The following is a 20,666-nucleotide window of genomic DNA, read 5'->3' on the forward strand; positions in this document are numbered from 1 at the left end:
TCAGCAACACAATTAACGCCAGACAGCAAGGGCGGTGTGTAGCTTGCGAAAAAAAAGAGCGTTTCTCTGTAAATCGTTCGGCGCCCCCACATCCATGAATCACAAGCATCTTTGAAAGCAAAAGGCTTGAGTAAAAGACCTCATCGTAGACAAACTGAACAAGATCACACCCTGTCTTGCTTCGGTGACTCATTTCACCGAGCGCCAACTAAGCATTCGCTCCTTAGTAAGGCTTAGGAACGCGTCTGCGTATGTGGAGGACACTGAGGGGACAAATGCTACTAACTGCTACTAGTCCTCTATGTAATAACTACAGCACCTCCAGGAGGAGCTCTGTGCCTTCTCTTCACCAAATGTACTCAGCGCTCCTTGACACTTGAGAGGCGTTGAAAACACCTTCCCCAGCAATCACAGCCCCGATAGCACACTGTCTCTCCCAACTACTCCCCCAAATCCACAACTGCAGGCATGAGCCTCCCGGCTCCCGAAGCATTAGAATGTTTCCTAATAATCCGTGAAGCCGCTGTACACAGAGGAACTCCGCCTTGATTCTAACAGTGGCCAAAAGTAAACATTGGCCCTCAAAGTTATCCAAAGTTGTTGGAGTTTGTTAACTACTTAAGACAATACTGGCTTCTGTACTCGTACAGCAACTGCAAAGTTTAAACAAGGCGAAATACACATGCGCTCTCAATCCAAAGAAAGGCCACAGAAAAAGCAAGTTAATTTATATTCCGAAGAGAGCAATTGGGCATGAGCCCACCGGCACTCCCATGTCACGAGGGGAGAAAATTATACGAGAGACCTTGGCATAAAAGCTGTGGGATATATACAACCGCTCAGAAACGTAATGCGTAAACATTCACGAGCTACGTATATTATATGTATTTATTATACAACACTGAAACACCTGGAACTGCAAAGAGAGGGACCCTAACACACCGCGAATGAGCAAAGAGTACAGAGATCCTTCAAATCCCATGCGCTTATGAAGAAAATGCACAAAACGTATCACTGCAGTCAGTTATCCAAAGCAGACTCTGGGCCAGGATCACATCAAATGGAAATATACGAAGAATGATACATCATTCCTGTGCTGTGTGCCTGGACCTGGACAAACCTCCCTTCTCACGACAGATCCCAGGATTGGGGGAGGATTATCTGCTATGGCTAATAATTGTAGACAGTGGCCGCCTCCCCCTCTCCATGGCGTCCAGCGTGGAGACCGCCGCACAGGGGAGGTGCACTCAGCCGTACATTGTGCCTCCGGGAACCGGTGGGCAGTCTGCCTGACAGCAGAGAGGAGGGGGCGGGGGAGTACCGGGCCCGGCTGAGAGCGGAGGCCGCAGCGTGAGCCTCGGGAATCAGCTTGTGCCTGCGCCCCTTTCGGCAGTACCTACGATCCTCCGTCCGTGTGGCCCCAATGCCCGGACCTGCGCTCTCACCTCTGCCGGTGCTCCTGGGCTGTGGTTATCCGGGCGGCCCTGGCAGGTGAGCGTTCCGCTTTCCCCCTGCTCTCCTGCAGCTGGCTGCGTCTCCCGAGCCAGGCTGCGTGCTGCTGGCTCCGGGCTGCTGCTCCTATCCTGTCTCTTCTTGCAGGTTAGTGACGTCACCTGGGGCCCCGCCCTCAGACGGGGCACTGGGAGGCCCGGGTTTCATGATTTCATCTTCTGGCAGGTTCACTCCCAGAGCTCACCTGTACACACAGAGGCGGCAGCCAAGGTTGTGTGTGGGCAGGGATTGTGCAACGGCATGCTGTGAGCTCAGAGAGAATAATTAAACAACAGGGGGTGGTGATGGACAGAGTTTCTGAATTAAGCAGAATACTCTCACCCAGTCAAGAGATCAGGGCTTAATCCAACACCGTGAGCTCAGAGAGGGCAGGAGTGCGAGCACAGACGCCCTAAACAGGGACAGACACACGTCCAACTCCCCAGCAAAGGCACCTGCGTCATCCCGGGCACAACAGGAAGTGCGGTGTATACAGAAAGCGTGTACTTGCCCCATTTTTAGTGTGACTTAAAGCTCACACAACCTGATTTTAACGCTTTTTTTTTATCTGCGTGCGGTGCCAGAATGTTGCTTTTAAAACGAGTAAAGCAAAACTACACGTGTGAGCCGGCTAAGAACAAGCTGCGATGAGATGTACCGGAAGTTCGGGAACGTCATGCTGTTGTGGGGCGGGACTTCCATGTTCTGAAGCCCGCGGCTAAAATGCCCGAGGGAGAGCCGCCGCGGAGGCTGCAGCAGTCCGGAGTGGCGCCGCCGATGCGGTGAGTGGAGTGGGGGGGGGTCTCTGTATGTGTGTGTGTGTGTGTGTGTGTGTGCACGTGCGTGCGGGGGTGTGTGTGTATGTATGTGTATGTGTGCGCGCGCGTGTGTGTGCCTTCGGCCGGCCTAAGTACGCTGTGTGTGCGCGCGCCGTTTATAGCGTAAGCGCGTCCACAGACCCCAGGCGGCTCGTGCACCAGTCTGTCTCCCTTGAGAGCGAACTCGGCGACAATAGGTCTCGAGAGCGAGACCTAAAAACAGCAGTATCAGTCAAAAAATGGAGGTGATCATGCAAATAAAGCCATTTCCGTAAATTCAAGGCTATTTCATTTGTCGTATTACAAGTACCATAGTCAATGCTGCACATTTAATACGGCGGACAGATGTCTGCCATATTTGTAACAGAGTTTCACATCTGCCAAATTCTAAATAAGGCCCCTATACTCTGCTGGAGAGGACAGAGGACGGTGAGTGGATGTAGAGCTGTTAGGAAATGCAATCAGAATGTTAGTTTCTAGTCTTTCATGGCAGTATGGGAGTATCATGCTCCACAAGAGTATGGTGGTATGAAAGTGTGCTCTGCTCTTCAAGATGCGAAGAGGAACAAATGTGCTGTGATCTACCTTTCAAGCGGTGAAGGAGAGAACACTACAACAAGGCCTCTCATTATGAGTTGCCCATTAATAAGTCTGGTGATTCTGGCTCATTGAGATCATTTTACTAGAATGGTATCTGTAGGGGTTGCAAAAATCTGCCCATTGCAAGTAGGACCCTGAGGGTCAACTAAGGAAAGTGGAATACATGGACAATGTTATAGAACAGGTCAATGGCAGATCCCTCTCCCTACCTCACCCGGAGCACGTATTTGTGACGGAGGCGTCCCTCCTGGGCTGGGGAGGCCACATGGGAGAGGCGGAGATCAGAGGCCTCTGGTCTCCAGCGGAGTCCCGGCTCCATATCAACCTTTTGGAGCTGCGGGCGATCCGACTAGAGCTGAAGGCATTCCTCCCCTCTGTCCGGGGGAGTGTAGTGCAGGTGTTCACGGACAACACCACCGCCATGTGGTACTGCAACAAACAGGGCGGGTGGGGTCGTGGACCCAATGCCAGGAGGCTCTGCGCCTCTGGCAGTGGCTGGAACATCAGGGCGTGACCCTGGTGGTTCAACACCTGGCAGGTTCTCTGAATGCCAGGGCGGACGAACTCAGCTGTTGGTGCATGATGGATCACGAATGGCGTCTGAATTTGGACGTGGCGCAAGGCCTCTTTCAGCAATGGGGAGAGCCTTGGTTAGATCTATTCGCCACAGAAGAGAACGCGCAATGTCATCAGTTCTGCACGTTGGAATTTCCAAGGTGGCACTCGCTCGGAGACGCTTTTCGTTGCGAGTGGAGTTGCGGTCTATTGTTCGCCTTTCCGCCTATACCACTTCTGCCCAGAGTGCTGAAAAAGATCAGGCGCGACCGGGCCCAGGTTATTCTTGTGGCTCCGGACTGGGCATGAAGATACTGGTATCCCGAGCTACTCAGCATGTCAGTCGATCCCCCGATTCGTCTGCTTCTTCGGGAGGACCTTCTGTCGCAGCAGCAGGGGACGGTTCTGCACCCGAACCTGTCCAGTATCCGCCTACAAGCTTGGAGATTGAGAGGCTGCAGTTGAGGCCATTTGACTTGCCTCCTGAAGTCTGTGATATCATTCTGGCAGCCAGGCGTCCCTCCACAAAGTCGGTATATGCCTGCAGGTGGAACAGATTTGTGGCATTGTGCACAGCGAAGGCTGTGAACCCACTCTCTGCACCCCTTTCTGAGGTTCTCCTCTTTCTTCTTTCTCTTGCCCAGCAGGGCTCTGCTCTGGGCACTCTCAAGGGGTACCTTTCTGCCCTTTCCGCCTTCTTACGGCTACCTGATCAGCCTTCCTTATTCAAGTCCCCCATTGTAAATAGGTTTTTGAAGGGCATCACACACATGTTCCCTCCTGTTCCCTTCGTGATGCCCCAGTGGGACTTGAATCTTGTACTTACTTACCTAATGTGTGTTCCCTTTGAGCTGCTCCATAACTGTCCTCTCCGTCTTCTTACTTTGAAGACTGCTTTCCTGGTGGCCATTACATCTGCCAGGAGGGTGAGTGAGCTCCAGGCTCTTTCTTCTACACCTCCTTTCCTCTCTGTCCATCCGGACAAGGTTGTGTTGTGGACGAGACCCTCTTTCCTGCCCAAGGTTGTCATGGCCTTCCACATCGGGCAGTCCATTACCTTGCCCACCTTCTTTCCGCCTCCGCATCCCTCGAAAGAGGAAGAGAGGCTCCACCGTCTGGACCCAAAACGTGCGCTCTCTTACTATCTGGATCGCACACGCCAGTTCCGGGTGGATGACCAACTCTTTGTTGGTTACGTGTTCGCTAAGAAGGGAAAGACGGTGCACAGGAGGACCATCTCGCGGTGGATCATCTTGTGTATCCAGGCATGTTACTCCATGGCCAAAAAGGAGCCCCCTGCTGGATTGCGGGCTCATTCTACTCGGGCCACAGCGACTACAACTGCCCAGGGCCGAGGAGTGCCCTTGCAGGACATTTTCCAGGCAGCTACGTGGGCCTCGCTGCACACGTTTGCAAGACACTACTGCCTGGACAGCCAAGTCCGGAGGGATGGCTTCTTTGGCAGTTCCGTCCTCCAGGACTTTCTGGTGTGATTATTGGTTCGCAGACCCACCACCGGGGTTGGTATTGCTGGGGTATCTATTCTAAGGTAAGGAATCTATCACTAACTTGTCTCTTTCAGATGCACAAGTTACTACTTGTGTAACGATATATCTGTAAGAGACATTAGTTAGTGATAGATTCCTTACCGACCCACCCATCCTCCCCGTTCTGCGAACCGATATCTAGGGTTAAGGTCATCCCCTTTCAGGGCCCTAGTTTCATGGCACCAGTGTTGGTTCTATCATGGCTCTGCGTATCTGGCGCGAAAAAGCTGTGTATCAGAACTGACGTCAGCGCGCATGGGCGGCGTCTAAGTACTCCGACGACGTCATTCCAGCGCTAACGACGCCGACGACGGACTCGGAGCCGCGGACGACGCCTACCGACGCGGAGGGGTATTGCTACGCAAAAATTTCCTGATTCAGTCTGACACCTGGGGATATTCTAAGGTAAGGAATCTATCACTAACTAATGTAGTAACTTGTGCAGTAGCTTACCTGTTTTGTCTCCTACTTCGTAAAAGTGATGCTAGGAGGCTATCCATGTCTTCTTTGTGGCATTTGTAGCCATTTGTTTATATTCAAGTCTAAGTATGTCTCACTGGTGTAGTGCTTCATTTATGCCTGTTGATAATTGTACTACTTCCAGATGTCTATCTCTTTTTCTAATTGCTCCCATTCCAGGACCCTTTTCTTGTTCTTCCCATTTATCCTGGAATTGACCTACCTTGTAAAGTGGCCATGAAGACCTCCTAGAGCACTGCCCCTGAGTGAACATTTCCTAGGAATTAGTAAAATTAGACCAACATTTCATCTCTAATGTGTTCTGGGAAAGAGCCATCACGGCACATTAATGGCCTATACCCCCTATCAAATCTAATGATCCTTAGTTCCACAGAGGCCTCTGTATGCATACCCCAGCTACCTTGTCCAGATCTGCTGCTGGAACAAAGAAGAAGTCTAGATGGGAGTAAGACTTTTGCCTATTCGAAAAGTATGTATACGCTGTAACACCACAGTACCAGTTTGCAGGGGCCTAATGCATCTGACCACTGGGAGACAACTATGGATCTCCAAGTGGCAGTGGTTTCTGTACCACCCTAGTGTTTATACCTGCATCTATGTGATCATTAAAAGCCCCTCCAGTAAATACTGTCCCCGTTGGTGCACCCAGTAGCAAGTCTGTGAGATTCTGAAGTGTGTCGGGGGAGGGAAATGGTGGAACATAAACACAAACAGGTGCCATAGTAAACCCTCTATTGAGCCCCAAACCATTAGATATTGTCTCATGGTGTCGTGCAGTGCTTTGGTAACCTGGAGTGGTAGGGATTTGTGTGATAAGATACCCACTCCCTTTGAGCCTTTAGTTAGCCCGTAGTGGTAAACCCCTGTATAGCCTTGTCTTCAAAACCAACACTATGAGAGAAATCAGCCAGCACTCTGACTACCAACAAGGGTAGTCCAACACAGGAAGCAATACCTTAAGGACAGTCCTTTGGGGCTATTTGATCTGGATCTCATAAGTCTAGTGCCTAATTTTCACTAAACTGCTGTCTTCAGCACACTCCAGTCAACCCGCTGGAGAGTCACTGGTGACGCCTCCCTCCTGCCAATGTTCAATCACCAGTCAGGCACTCTGGTACTCCAATTTATAAGTTAGCTTCTAATTGGGGCAGGAAGGCCCCAGAGATGTTTATCAGGGCAGGCCTCTTTAAAATATAAGGGCCAACCACACCTCTGTCCCAGGGTTCACCTACCAGCTTTTACGGTGCCATGGATTAGCGCCCTTTTGAGGGCCATGTGTAGGCAGCACAGATTATACCATGCAAGTCATTGGGTCCCAGCTATGCGATCTGAGGGAACATGGGTAGAGAGGGGGAAGAAGACTTCCCCATTGTGCTGTCTTCTCCAGTGGTAGAATGTAAATAAGAGCTACTACCGGCACTTCCGTCGTGGGAGCCATGCTGCCCCTAGGTTCTGTCTCCTTGATGCAGGTGGTCCCACTTGGCACCTGCCAAGTGATGGGTCCTATTCACCTGCAGCAGCACTGGACAAAGTTAGGCAGCCTACTTCAGTCTCTTTCGAGGTTGGCCCATCCGGCTCCAGGTCCGACGCTGAGCTATGGCTGCCTGCCTCTGGCTTAATCAGATTCAGGCTTTACCTCTTCTTCCTCACACCTTCCTGCTCAGACGATTTCAAATGCTACGCATCTTGCCAGTCATCCTGGGTCTAAAGGGTTAAGGATATCTGGCAGATAGTGGCGGATTTAGTAATCAGGAGCAGAGCTCTACTGAAGTGCACCCCACAATCTTGTGATGCTTAGCCATGTCCCATCCTTTCTTAATTTCAATAGTTCTTGGCATTAAGGAAGCCTTTTATTCACGTAATTCGGAATTCATCCCCCCCCCAATTTTGTCTAGAATACCGTAATGGATTCCATTGTTTTAAGTTTGTCCTCTTTTTGCTTTATCTCTCTGAGCATCACATCAAAGATGTGTGCCTGGTTTATACTTATCTCAAGTTTTTATATATCTGTTAATATATTGTAATTGATTTAGCCAGAGATGGGTTTCTGCAGATCACTAGCGTAACACAACAGCGATTCATACTGCTTGTAAAACATCTTGTGAGAATTGACACCCTAGAGTGGGAATCATACCATCATGGGATATGACCTCTGTGAGAAGATCAGTGGTGATGGAACTGATGGCTACTTCTAAGATATTCACACTCAAGGAGATTTGAAGGACCCATTACCATTTAGTTCTGTATATATATATATATATATATATATATATATACTAGCAGCCCGTCCCGACGTTGTCCGGGTATGAATTGCTGCCGGCCAGTAGTATATTGTTTTGTAGGATTTCGTTTTGATAACATTTCTTATCTGTGACAGGCCTGTGAAACGCTCCGATTCACAGTGCACTGCTGATGCACTTAAGAGTGCGCGTTCAGTAGTGTGTGAACTCAAGTTTCCCTACTTTATTTTTCCTTGCAATATTATATAGAGCAAACTCAACAACATGGCATGAGCACAATTTACATTACAGAAGAACACATTCATTTGTGGTAGGCACAGGGGAGACAAAACGATTTGCCTGGAATCACAGGATGTTGAGCTGATGCCGAGATTTGAACGTAGCTCCCCAGCTCTAAAGTTCGCAATTCTAGAACTTGTGGCGGGAGGTGTGTCTAAAAGTGTATGTCGGTGCTGGCCATCAATGAGAGAGACCTGTGCATTTTTCAAATGGGTGGTGAAAAAATATGAGTATGTTGCTGGAGATGTGGGCCGCCGTGCCACCAATGTACTTACCGGGGGAGGGTAAACACCCATTATTCCAGCAACTCCCTTTCCGCATTCCATCACTCCGCATACTTTCATTACGAAAGTACCATGACTCCGCAATGCCATTATAACGCATGGCAGTAAATTTTATATGCTTTTACCACGCATACATTTACAACAAAATTCGTTGTAAATGCATGAATGGTAAAAGCATGTTTTTTTTAATGTTTGGATAAGGTAAGTATGGGTATAGGGGTATATATTTTGGGGTACTGAGGTATATGTTTTGGGGTGTTTGGGTATTTTAAGGGTTCAGATATAGTTTTGGGTTATGGGGTACAGGGGTAGTTTTAGGGATAGGTATGAGTTTTGGGGTACAGGGGTATTTTTAGGGTTTAGGGCTAGGTTTGGGTTATGGGGTATAGAGGTATTTTTAGGGTTCAGGGGTAGGTTTGGGTTTTGGGGTACAGGGGTATTTTAAGGGTTCAGGGCTAGGTTTGGGTTTTGGGGTACAGGGGTATTTTTAGGGTTCATGGCTAGGTTTGGGTTTTGGGGTGCAGGGGTATTTTAGGGTTCAGGGGTAGGTTTGGGTTTTGGGGTACAGGGTTATTTTCAGGGTTCAGGGCTAGGTTTGGGTTTTGGGGTACAGGGGTATTTTTAGGGTTCAGGGGTAGGTTTGGGGTTTGAGGTACAGGGGTATTTTAAGGGTTTAGGGCTAGGTTTGGGTTTTGGGGTACAGGGGTATTTTAGGGTTCAGGGGTAGGTTTGGGTTTTGGGGTACAGTGGTATTTTTAGGGTTCAGGGCTAGGTTTGGGTATTGGGGTACAGGGGTATTTTTAGGGTTCAGGGCTAGGTTTGGGTTTTGGGGTACAGGGGTATTTTTAGGGTTTAGGGATAGGTTTGGTTTTGGGGTACAGGGTATATTTATAGGGTTAAGATGGGTTAGTGTTTAAGGGTGTTGGGGTATTTTAAGGAGTAAGGGTGGGTTATGATTATGGGGTGCAGGGGTATTTAAAGGGAGCAGGGTGGGGTTAGCACACAATATGAGACATGGCATGAAGGACAGAACGTACCACACGCCTCCAGCGTTTGTCACGCCCACAGCACACGCCCAAAGCATAATGCAGACATGCCCACAAGGGACTACTTTGCTGGCACAGTTCTTTTACCTTTTAAATGTATATGGTGGGCGTCTGCATAGCCTATGTCCTTCTGCTGCAACTGCCCTTTCCAACGCTGTATTGGGTGTTGTGATTGGTGCTGTGGTTTCTGAGATTACCCGCCTTAAAGGTTTGGGCTCTCTCTTTATTATATTAGTATGGATATATATATATGTGACCAAGCCCCGTTCGCGGGGCGAAACGCGTCATGGAGGGCACTTGCTCTGCACTTACTGCTTAATAAATGCACTGCTGAAAACATATTTTTTTGGTGCTGGCTCATCTTTCAACTGGAGTGATTGCTTTGGAGGTCTGCGCCCGTTTTAACTGCGTCCAGAGCAGTTGGGAGTTTGCTTTATATATATATATATATATATATATATATATTTGTTTTTTATTGTTTCCTAATTAAAATATATAAGCTCAATATGTAGTCATAAGCAATAAATATTTAACATTTTTTTGATGAGAGAGGTTCTTGAGAGATGTTAACTTTAGCAAGTTCCATGTGTGTGATATGAGGGAGATTTTGTCTCGTGATATTATGCCTCGCCTTTTGCAGTTTATAGCTATAGTATCAATTGACTGGATTGCAGGGATAGTCATTTTGCTTTGTGGTCCTATAGGACCCTCCCAGTGTTATGTCCATTCCTAAGACCCACTTTCTGTGCGGAGCATTGATTTGATATTGATTCACAGGGTGAAAAGTCCATGTTTCGAAGTACCTATCAGAAGGACAGGAGACTTCATTCGATAATAATGTGTCTGAATGCTCTAGCCATTCGCACATTACTCACAGTTTGCCTCCGTCCCCATTCTGTAGTCTGTACATTTAAGAGTTAATAATGTTCCAAGCTAGAGTTTCCAAGCAGTCAATGCCCTCAATCTGTCTGTGACACTCCATGTCTACTTGGACTAGGAGAGATGGACATAGTTAGGAATATGCGATTAGAAAGAGTATCCACTTGAAAGAGTGTTATCATAGCTATGTCAATTGTACCTCATTAGTTACATGGAGAATGACGCTGATGTCAGATGTTATGTGGCTTGCTAAAGGCAGAGTTATTTTTGCTACACTAACCTATCCGGGTTTAAAGTCAAACCCGACTTCTGGATTACCCTTGTTTATCTAGAAGGCTGACACCTTTTCGGGTACCTGTATTTACAGCAGCAGTTTCCTCAATTTAGGTGTTTAGAAAAGTCATAGGCATCGGGCAGCTCCGGTGGGAGGAGACAAGATGGCGAATCGACGCGTCTCTAGGAGCAGACTGCTGTGGCTCCCGATGTACTGGACCTTTCCGCTGATACTGACGATAACGTCTAAAAGCGAGTATGCGATGAAGATGTCTTTTGTTTAAAGAAAAAGACAAGTGGAGAGAAATCGAGAAAATTGGCGTACCTGGGGAAAAGGAAACAGGAAAGCTCGTCCGACTCTGATGCTCCGATGCAGTTTTTCCCTCGGACTCGCATCAGCTGTTCATTGTCGGCTCTGCTTGCTGCGAGGGTTCCCGCTTGGTGCTCTCCATTCCAATTCTATCACGGCTCCCATCTTGGCCCCACTCAACATCTATTCATCATTTCTGCTTCAGACATGACCCCGACAAGAAGTACAACCTGAGGCGGGCGCGGGACAACTCGCCAGCCGGCAGATTCAGCGGTGAGTGGGTGAGCGCTCACAAGCAAGAGTCTACAGGCGGTGGGGGCTGGGCCGCGCTAGACTCCTAGCTGGGAAAGATAGAGAGCTGTGGAGGAATTAGCAGGCGGACTGGAGACTTCAGAAAACACCGGAGCCATGTGCGCCTCAAAATCAAATATGAAGCTCGGCAAGCAGGTAATCCAATACCTTCAGTCTAATAGAATACCAGAGCTTTCAGATATTGCTATACAGCTCCTCGGAGAAGGCCGTCTAGCGGACACTATAATTAATGCTATTGCTAATAAACAACAATATTGTACTGACTCCTTGCTACAGAGCCCCATTTCTTCTGATCTCTTGCAGCAGTCCTCTTTCACTGAGGCTCAGAGCTCAGATAATATAGGCAATACCCCCAGAGGTACAGCGCAGGCGGAGACAGAGACAGGGGATAAAGGAACAGAGTCCAAGCGGGCGGATGGAGTGAGGGGCTCAGATAATGTTAGCATTGAAGTGCGCAGTGACAAGGACAGGAATTATGAATTATCCGATGACTCCCCAGGGGCACCGCGCGCTGACATGTCTAAGGAGGACCTCGAGGGCTCTGCTCTTCCTGGTATGGATGTTAGTAATTTAATTACGGCCAGGGGCAATATTTGGGAAACTTACCAAGGGAATAACGGCTTCAAAGAGAGGCAAAGAAAAAGACACTAACTACAGCTGCTGCAGATCCTCTAAAGAACGATTCTAAAGCCAAACATGCTAAAGATTTGAAGAAAATTATAAATATATCTAACACAGGCATTGTAAAAGAAAAGAAAATACAGGCTAAAGAGGATTTGAAGAATAGCCCAATGAGGAAATGGGTGCAGGCTTAAGGTGGAATCAAGAAGGTGATTGCTAGACTCTCGGATGTGGGACTCATCAGTGGAGGACCAGAAGGCGTGCCTGGCAGTTTAGTTGCAGGTACAGGTGCGGCAGTAGCAAAGGCTATGGGCTGCCCGTCTCCTGAAACAATGCCAAACTTGATAAAGATACCTGGCAGACAAGGTGGCTCTGGTGGATCTAGTGAAAAAGGCAGTGGTGAGATCTCTCCAGCCCTCACATTCAATCTCGACTCCTCTCCTTCCCCGCTTCCCTCTCTGCCTTTAGTATTGTCCTCAGCATCTCCACTCTCCTATACACCTCGCTCAGAAGAAGACCCTCAGAGCAGCAGTACTCAGGGCAATGAAGCAGATATACTCTCTATGATCCTGCAAGCTCTGAAAGAGCAGAGGGAAGAAACGTGAGAACTCTTTGCTCAAGTTAGAGCCGATAATGGAAATATCCAGCAAGCACTAAAGGAGGTTACAGAGAAAGTTGGGTCTGTGACAGAAGAATTGACAGAGCTTCAGCAGAGAGTAGTTTGCACAGGAGAGATCTCATCTAGAACTGCTAACTCTGTCGCACAACATGAGGAACAGCTTAGAAATGTGCAGTCCAAACTCGAGGACCTCGAAAACAGACAAAGGAGACAGAACCTCAAGCTATTTGGAATTCCTGAAGGCCAGGAGGGAGCGGATCCCAGAGCTTACAAAGTTCAGATCATGCAAAACGCCTTCTCGGATCTAGGAGATTGAGACTGGGACTGCCAGATTCAGCGGGCACACAGACTCCCAATTGTACAACGTTGGCAGGACTCTCAGTATCCAAGGCCATTTCTACTGTACTTCGGCAACTTTCTGCTGCAACAAGAGGTTTCACTAAAGGCTGGCCCCAGATCACCAATAGTGGTTGATTCAGTTTCCATATTCTTCCGATCAGATTTCTGAAAAACTACAATGGACAGGAGATGGCAGCTGAGGCAGTTAATCGACCCATTGAAGGAAATGAGGGCTCAAGTCTTTTTACAGTAGCCTGCTCGTCTGAAATTTATTAGAAAGGGGCAGAGCTACTTTTTTTCTTTTAAGTTTGATGTAACCAAAATGATGCAGAAATGGCAAAGGGAAGGGCGGGTCAGATGTAGATGTAAATGTTTTTTCTGTATTCTCTCCTATGTATATATAATTTAATTTTGACTATTCAAAGTATAGAAGAGTTCCAGCTCGGGAGCCAGGGGGGAGGTCGAATGGCAGCTGATAGAAGAGGATGATTCCTCCTTCTAGAAACAGGATGGGGGGGAGGGTTGGGGATGGGAGTTCAGGGGAGGGGGAGGGTTTATGGTGGGGGCAAAAAAACACAAAAGCCAACATGAAAACATCACAAAATAAGAGGACAAAAGTTAGGGCCTGCAAAAGATTAATCAATAAGAATGCAGCAAAAGGAGTATTATTCTTAATTAGATGGAGTTAGTGAAGTTCTTAGCTTGGAATGTTGCAGGGCTGAACAACAGAAACAGACGATTGGTAGCGGAAGAATTGCGGATGTATAATCCACAGCTAGTGCTGTTATCGGAAACGCATATCTATTACAAAGATCAAGGCTTATTAAAAGAGCTGGGATATGAGGTAGTTGTTAGCTCTGATCAAAAATTTTTCAACTAGAGGGGTCGCCATCTTAAAACATAAACATCTCAAAGCCACACTTGATAAATCATTAACAGATAAAAGTGGTAGATGGGCTACAGCACAGATGGAAATAGAAGGTAGTAAATATGTCTTCTGTGTAATATATGGCTCAAATATGGATGATAGTCTAGTTTTAGACAGACTAAATATGGAATTGTTAAACTGGGAGGGTGACAGGGTGGTGATGGGTGATTTTAATTGCATTATGAACTATGAGATAGATACTACTAGGCGAAGCGCTTTTCAGAGGATGAGAAAGACACAGACTGTGATTAAAGAGCTTGGTCGACTACACGCTATCAGTAATGCTTGGCGGGCATTATACCCGAATATACCAGGCTATACTTATTACTCGGCTGCACATAAGCTATGCTCCCGGATAGACATGGTTTGGGTGTCAAACGAAATTCTAGATTCAAGTAAAATGGAGATATGCCCAAGGGTCACTTCTGACCATAACCCCATTCTCCTGTCATTCAGAATTTCAGCTGAGAGAAGGCGACCGAGGACCTTCTCGTTTCCTACTCCTGCTTTCAAAAGTAACTTTAGTAGCATGCATTAAGAGACACCTGAAAGAATTCCTCGAAATTAAAACTAACTCTGCAGCACCCATTGTAGTACGGGACTCATGCAAGGCTAGTATTAGGGGATTCCCCCAACAGTATATTTGGAGACCGAATGGGGAGCGCAAGAAAGAAACAGAAAAGATCATTAAAGATATTCTTATGGTTGAGAATCAACAGGCGGAAGCATTATGAAGGGGTCTCCCAAACGCAGAAACTTTAGGGTATGCATTAATTGATTTAAAATCTGCACTAAAAAGGCATTTAGAGAAAAAAGTGCAGCTAAGCTGAGCAAATACCGGGTATCCCAATATGAAAGCGGTGAAAAAAATCGGGAAGCTTTTAGCATTTGAGGTGGCAGACAACAAAGCCAAGACACATATAAAGCTGATTAAAGGGCCTAACAATGCAGTGTACGAGCACCCACATCAGATATTAGGGCAGTTTGCCGATTACTATCAAAAACTATCTATGCCGGAGGCTCGACCGGAACTGGCTGACATAAATAAATACCTACAGACCCATTTAATGAAAAGCGTGGGCGACGACATATCTGACTTACTGTCGTCTGATAATACGAACGAGGAAGTCAAGTTGGCGATAGCTGCTCTGCCTTCGGGTAAAGCATCTGGGGAGGACTCTATTCCTCTAGAACTATACAAGCTCTGTATGGATGGACTATTTCCACTTTTTTACTCAGCTGATCAGATCTATCAGAGCAGAGGGAAACGCTCCAAACTCTTGGAATGTCACTCAGATTGTTTTCTTTTTTTAAAAGAATAAACGTCCAGAGGAATGTGGGTCATATAGACGCATATCACTCATAAATACCGATGCAAAAATATTTGCTAAAATTCTTGCGACTCGCCATGCTCTGATAATGCCCGAACTGGTGTCTCCTCAACAACATGGATTTATTTTAGGGAGGGACACTACAGCCCATGTGAACATGGCCGTAACAGCATTTGATGTTGCAAAGACAAAGGCGACCCCACTCGGTATGATTCTATTGGATGCTGAAACAGCTTTTGACCGAGTGGGGTGGGGCTTTCTCTGGGCCACATTAATAGCATTTGGCATCAAAGGCAAGTTTCTGCATTTGATTAAATCCTTATATCACCATCCTACCGCTAAACTAGTTTATGCAGGACTACAATTTACTATCTTTCCAATGTCTCGTGGCACCCGTCAGGGGTGCCCTTTATCGCCGTTATTATTTACACTGTCAATAGAACCATTTCTTTTGGCTCTGCAAAGCAAATCTCAGATTATGCCTTTAACATGTGGTTCGAATAGTTTTAAAGTCACAGCATACGCTGATGATATTGCTGTATACTCGACTGATGCTAAGGAGGCACTGAAGGGGTTTATTTAGGAGGCAAAGAGATTTGGCGCAATATCGGGCTACAGACTTAACACTAATAAGACTCAAGTTCTTCTGAACTGTAAATCCTCTGGTCCAGTACCTGGAGCCTGCAGCGTGGCTACTTACCTAGGGATTAGAATATTGGCTAAAATAGGCAAGATTATTGCATTAAGCTACGAGGAACTCTTGAAGGAAACTGCCAAGTCACTCAATAAATGGCACAAGGTGCCTATAACTATCAGCGGACGTATAAACATAATCAAAATGAAAATTCGGCCTAAATTCTTATACTTGTTCTGGTCTATCCCTTTACGACTAAATGCTTCTTTTTTCAAACGCCTAGATGGAGTCTGTAGTGGTCTTATCTGGAGCTACAAGAAAGCGTGCAGAGCTATCGACCTACTAAAGCTTCCATTTAATCAAGGGGCCGTCTCCGCAGTCTAATAAATCCCACAAGCAATACCTTTTCTTTCAGATTTATGCTAGGAGAAGATCACAATATGTTTCTTTTCAGAACCAACAATCCGAACTATTTTAAGCGGGTCAAATTCAAGACTGCACGTGATATTGTAAACATTTGACGTGCTATTATGCCTAAATGTAATACACTGCTCTATCATGGCAAACTTCCTTTGTGGAGTAACCCGGGCTTGCCAGAGATCTTTCAAGATGCCGAGGGAAAGCGATGGGCTAGCCCTGGGATAAAATGCCTAGGGGATTTATATGACTATAATGGGTTTATTACATTTGAAAGACTGAACATTCTATATAATTTATCATCAGAAATGCAATTTAAATACTACCAGATCCGAGATTATCTTATACGTAGTATGGAATTGATAAATGTATCGGATTCTGATATATGGGAATGCCTGTATGAAATAAACAAAAAATCTTCAATTAGTATAGAATATAAAACCCTATGTAGTTATAAGGAAGACGATTGTGCTAGATTAGCTGAGCGCTGGAGTCGCAGTATAGGGACATCAGTCTCAGCTAACACTATATCATGTGCCTTTACCAGCATCAATAATTCGGTACACTCTTCTAACTTGAGGCTGCAGCAATATAAAACAATTTGTCAATTATACTACACACCTGAAAGGATATCGAAATGGTCATCTCATGATTCTTTCAGTGACTTACAGGCAGCTGATCTGAAACACATGCTCTTCTTTTGTCCTGCACTAGCAGAATTTTGGCAGAAGGTGACTCAAACAATATCTCAGAAACTTGGGAGGCTGTTTGTGTTTTCAACAGTAGATGTATTGATGGGTGGGCAGAATATAGCAACTAGTCAGACGGATCTAATTAATGTTCTGTTGGTATGTGCTAGGCTGACAATCGACAGAGGCTGGATCTCACGAGTACCTCCATCTGCTCTGGAATGGTGCGGATTGGTTAAAGAAGCATATGACATAGAACTAGCATTGGCTAAAATAAGAGGGACTCGCGTAGTTATGTAAACTCAAGAAAGTCTGGAGACTATTGTTCTGAACAATTCAAGAAATAGTACGGTATAGTTTGGGTTGATTAGCTCTCTGTTCTTCTCTCCCCCCTTCTTTTTTTTTTTCTTCTCTCTTTTCTTTTTTCTTTTTCTCTTGAAACAAGGGGGAGAATTAGTATCTCTGAAATTTGTTTATCCTCGGATGCTGCAAGTGTAAATCAGTATAATTGATTGTCTACTTTAAATGTATATCCTGCTATTTTTCTTTTCCAATTCTTTTTCATGTTGGTAAATAAAAGCCAAAGGCACGGTTTGAAGAAATCTGCAGTTTCAATTATCCTCTTCCCTCCAGATGACATCTATTTGATCATTATCTGTGATTCATTTTGCCTGTCGCTCCATGGACAGACAGCGCGCACCGAAGCTGGAAGAGAGGGGAGCCCTAATAAGGAACTTACTAGAGTGTTGGATGCTATCACACACTTCAGCTATATGGATTTGGTAGTTTTTACCACAAACTTGAACAGAGTGTATTTTTTAAGTATGCCTCAGTCTGTGGGCCCCTCTCAATTTTTTTTAAAATAATTGTTTTCCATTGTCATTGTTTAAATATGTCTCCTCATATTTAAACATTGCAGTTAAGCTCTGGTACCCCTTTTAGGTTGAGCCTGGGCAGCGTATGCGCTGCTCTGCTACATGCTGTATTGGAGTATGGAATACAAGCCTAACCACTCTCCGCCCATATTTATCATTGGCTTGTGTCATTGCCCTTCGTAAAAGCTGGCTTCTGATTCGTTAATAGGCTTTAGTCCCTCCTTAATACTGCTTTGTCCTCATTTGTAACCTCCCATGAGGACTGGCCCTTTTACTTCAGTTGTTACACAGTACATATTTTTTAGTTTATAAGCGTATTTTCGTAAATGAGATTCTCCTATGCTGGCCCGACATGCTTTCCTGCAACATTGAGCATGCCATGCATGCTTTCACTTTCCGAGCAGCCCGAGGCAATGGCGGCCGTTTCTTTGAATAGGTCTCACATTTACAAGAGTTTGAGCTATTAGCATTGTAAATGACAATGCCTTTTATTTATGTGTTAATTAGCAAAACAGATAAATAAAAGGCATTGTCATTTGCAATGGCAGTAGCTTAAACTCTCGCAAATGCGAGACCTATTGCATTGCAAATGCTTGTTTACACATACTCCCAGTCAGCATATAAATTACAAAAGTTGTTAGCGATGTCCCATTACAAGGTGGCTAACTGCTGCTCATGTTTTTAACACCTAAAGCAGGATGCTTCTCTTGGCCAGAGACTGACGCCCCCCCCCACCCCCCGAGATCACTTAAGGCCCCCCCAGGGGGCGCCCCCCAGTTTGAAGACCTCTGACTTACTGTGATAGCCTTGATTCACTGTGGAACTTTTATTCCTGCAGGAAAAGTTTGAGGAGCTAGTCCAGTTTATGGCAAGTGGGCCCTGCCATATACTGATCATTTCCAAGCCATCAAAAGAGGAAGATGAGGACGTCATCCCTGCTTGGAGGGAATTCATCGGCCCAACTGATGTCGAGGTTGCGAAAAAGGAGAAACCTGAGAGGTGATACGAAAAAATAAAGCTTATGTTAGATTAACTTCCATTTTATGGATTTTAATAGTTTTAACAGTCAACATTTTTCGCCATTTTAAAATAATGATGCACACTAACAAGCCACCTTATTTTGCATAAGCAACCTTATTTTGCATGCACAAATGGGTTTGCGACCCATTTGTACATGCAACATATCACAGGGCCATGTACAATTCCTAAATATCGAGTCGTAATTTATCTGCAACTCGCTATTTAAGAATTGCAAGTCGTTATTATGAAGGGGCGTTCCCTTCCTAATAGCGACCCCAAAGCTCTTTATGATTATTTTGCGACAGCAATTGCAGTCGCAAAACACTCGCAAATTACCAATTTTTTTAAATGCATCCCATTTTCCTTTAAGAAAATGTAGACATGTATGTACACACATAGGGGCTCATTAGGATAGCGGATTTTCCGCATCCTCTGGGCCGGCGGAAGCCACCGCCGGCACGGAGGATGCGGAAAATCCGCTGCGGACCCACCAAAGACCCACCGCCACATTAGGATGGCTGGTGGGTCCTGGTTTCAGTCCGCTGCTTTTCCGCCGCGGTTGGCTTACAACCGTGGCTGAAAAGCTCTAATATGGTGGCGGTGTCTCTCAGACACCGCCAGCCATATTAGGATGGGGTTTAAAACATGCTTTTCCGCGGCAGGTTTTCTGCCGTGGAAAAGCATGTGGAACTTCACTGCAGGGGCCCGTTGCGGGCCCCCTGGGTGAAAGGGGTGTGGGGGGTGCACATGGGGGGTACCTATGGTACCCCCCTGCATTTGTATGCAGAAATCGGCAGGCACCGCACGGTGCCTGCCGCTTTCTGCATACAAATGCAATGTATGCATTTTTACCATTGCAGCAGGTGCAGCTTGAAGCCGCACCCGCCGCAATGGTAAAAATAGAGGATGTGACCGCCAGGGTGGCGGTCACATCCTAATTTCACAGGAGGGAACTCCACAGGCCATGCGGAGGTTCCCTCCTACTCTGGGGTCGCGGACGGACGCAAGTCCGTCCGCGATCCTAATGAGCCCCTAAATGTGTACACATCTTGTGCATATCGGATATATATCAGTGGTGGCCCTCTACTTCTGTTAAACATGCTCAAAATTAACATGCCTTTTTAATACACACAGGAACAATTATTGACTCAGTGTGACTAATATGTTTCTTTTCGACAGCCTCCGGGCCCAATATGGCACAGAAGTAATGTTTAATGCCGTCCACGGTAGCGAGGACAGGGAGCAGGCCAGCAGGGAGCTGGCATTCTTTTTCCCCCACTTCAAAACACCAGACATGGCTACACAGAATACACGAACAACGGATCCAGAGAGGACACTAGCTTTAATCAGACCTGAAATCCTCAAAGAAAGGAAAGGTAATATCACAGCTTACAGTAGAATTACTGGATGAGTGGATGGTGGGGGGGCAGTCATGTTTGGCTAACAGTGTGTGAAGAGAACAATGCATCATCGTATATAGATATTAAAATGCCTTCATCTGTACTCAGACTAACTATGAAATGAAGGTAGTAGCCATACTAAAAAACAAAAGGGAACATTTTGAGAGGACTGAAAAGACTGCATATGTCTACACAATGTGTTTCAGTTAATGATATGTTCAAACATCAAGGCACTGAAGCTAAATGTGCAGAGGTGTTTGTACAATTTTGAGAATGAGGGGGTTCTGGGCAGTCAGTCACTTCACTAGCCAACACCAGAGAGGTTAATGCATTAGATTTTTACTGAATGACAAAGTCTAGAAATAGCCAAAACCTTTGACTGGTAGCATGGAGAATCCTCTTTGCTTCCACCTATTGTCATGTTTTTGTGAATGGGGTGCTGTGGTGAATTGTGAAGCTCAATTTCCCTCCTCAATAGAGAGAACATTTTCTGTTGTGTCGCCTCTTAAGGCTATGAAATCTGCAGAGACAACCACTAGAACTTGAAGACTTGCTCAATTAAGTATCACTTCTTAATAGCCTTGGGCTCAATACAAATAGGTAAATTCATGGGAAGAATTTTCCATGTATGTAGATGTACGCCTATGCATGCACGCAAATCTCCATCTGAATACAATTC

The 20,666-nt window shown here is 46.0% G+C and overlaps 1 protein-coding gene across 1 annotated transcript in view; it reads left to right on the forward strand.

Moving 5' to 3' along the window:
- NME9 (NME/NM23 family member 9) overlaps positions 1–20,666 on the forward strand; it is a 703,404-nt gene that overhangs the window by 332,780 nt on the left and 349,958 nt on the right. Inside the window, exons 11-12 of the mRNA XM_086955486.1 lie at positions 18,406–18,566; positions 19,767–19,963. Coding sequence (XP_086811612.1) covers positions 18,406–18,566; positions 19,767–19,963 — 358 coding nt within the window. The remainder of the gene's footprint in view (positions 1–18,405; positions 18,567–19,766; positions 19,964–20,666) is intronic.

This window comes from Lissotriton vulgaris, chromosome 2_1, assembly GCF_964263255.1.
Source record: "Lissotriton vulgaris chromosome 2_1, aLisVul1.2, whole genome shotgun sequence".
Classification (NCBI taxonomy): Eukaryota; Metazoa; Chordata; class Amphibia; order Caudata; family Salamandridae; genus Lissotriton; species Lissotriton vulgaris.